Genomic DNA, 1024 nt, shown 5'->3' with positions numbered 1-1024 from the left:
TAATATTTCGTCCATCTCGTCGGAGGACTTCATCAGATGTGAGCATCTGATCCACTTTCCCGGGAAACTGGCTTCCGGTTTTGAGTAGTCTTACTTCCAGTCCTGGTTGAGGACAAAGACCTTAAGCTGCGTACCAAACTTGAAGTTGATGATATCATCGAACTCCTCGAATTTATTCTAACCACCACGTATTTTGAATTTAGAGGTGACATATTTAGGCAACGGTTTGGTGCAGCGATGGGCAGCCCAGTCAGCCCCATCATAGCAAATTTCTTTATGGAATTTCTGGAGCAGCAAGCAATCGCGACTGCCCCGATTGATTGTAAGCCACGGTATTGGCGTCGCTATGTGGATGATGTACTAGAAATAATCAAAGCAGGCCAAGTTCAAAACTTAACCGATCACCTCAACACAATCGACAAAACAGACAGTATAAAATTCACCTATGAAGAAGAGAAAGAAGGAAAAATTCCATTTCTCGACACGCTAATTGTCCGGAAACCTGATGGTTCGGTAAAGCTCCTGGTATACAGGAAACCTACCCACACTGACCAATATCTCAGTTTCAAGTCAGAACACCCTCTCCATCAGAAAATGGGTGTAGTCCGTACCTTGTTTGATCGCATGTACAGCGTGGTCACGGACGAAACGGACAGAGCAAATGAAGAGAAACATGTGCGAGGAGCCCTAAAAAACTGTGGCTATCCAAAATGGGCAGTAGACCAAGTGAAATCAAAATGCAACTTAAAACAAAACCAGCTGTGAAACCTACCGCAAAGAAAGACCAAAAGAATGAGGACAAAAGCAAGGGTATGGTAGTGCTCCCTTATGTCAATGGAATTTCCGAGCGTGTTCAAAGAATTTTCAAGAAGCATAAAGTCGACACCGCTATGAAACCTCATCAAACCCTCAAAAAAATCCTGGTCCACCTCAAAGACAAAAGAGACAAGCTAAAAACAGGCAATTGTATTTATGAGATTGGCTGCCAAAATTGCGATCTCACTTATGTTGGCGAAACCTCGCG

The 1024-nt window shown here is 43.5% G+C and overlaps 1 protein-coding gene across 1 annotated transcript; it reads left to right on the top strand.

Annotated features, from left to right (window-relative positions):
* Positions 1-237: 237 nt before the first annotated feature.
* Positions 238-765, top strand: LOC140156526 (uncharacterized). The gene has a single exon (XM_072179467.1). It carries the CDS (start codon positions 238-240, stop codon positions 763-765), a length of 528 nt encoding a protein of 175 aa, XP_072035568.1.
* Positions 766-1024: the final 259 nt, after the last annotated feature.

Source organism: Amphiura filiformis, chromosome 7 (genome assembly GCF_039555335.1).
Source record: "Amphiura filiformis chromosome 7, Afil_fr2py, whole genome shotgun sequence".
Taxonomy (NCBI): Eukaryota; Metazoa; Echinodermata; class Ophiuroidea; order Amphilepidida; family Amphiuridae; genus Amphiura; species Amphiura filiformis.
Note: the sequence above shows the minus strand (reverse complement) of the source record. Positions and strands in the feature narration are given on the sequence as shown.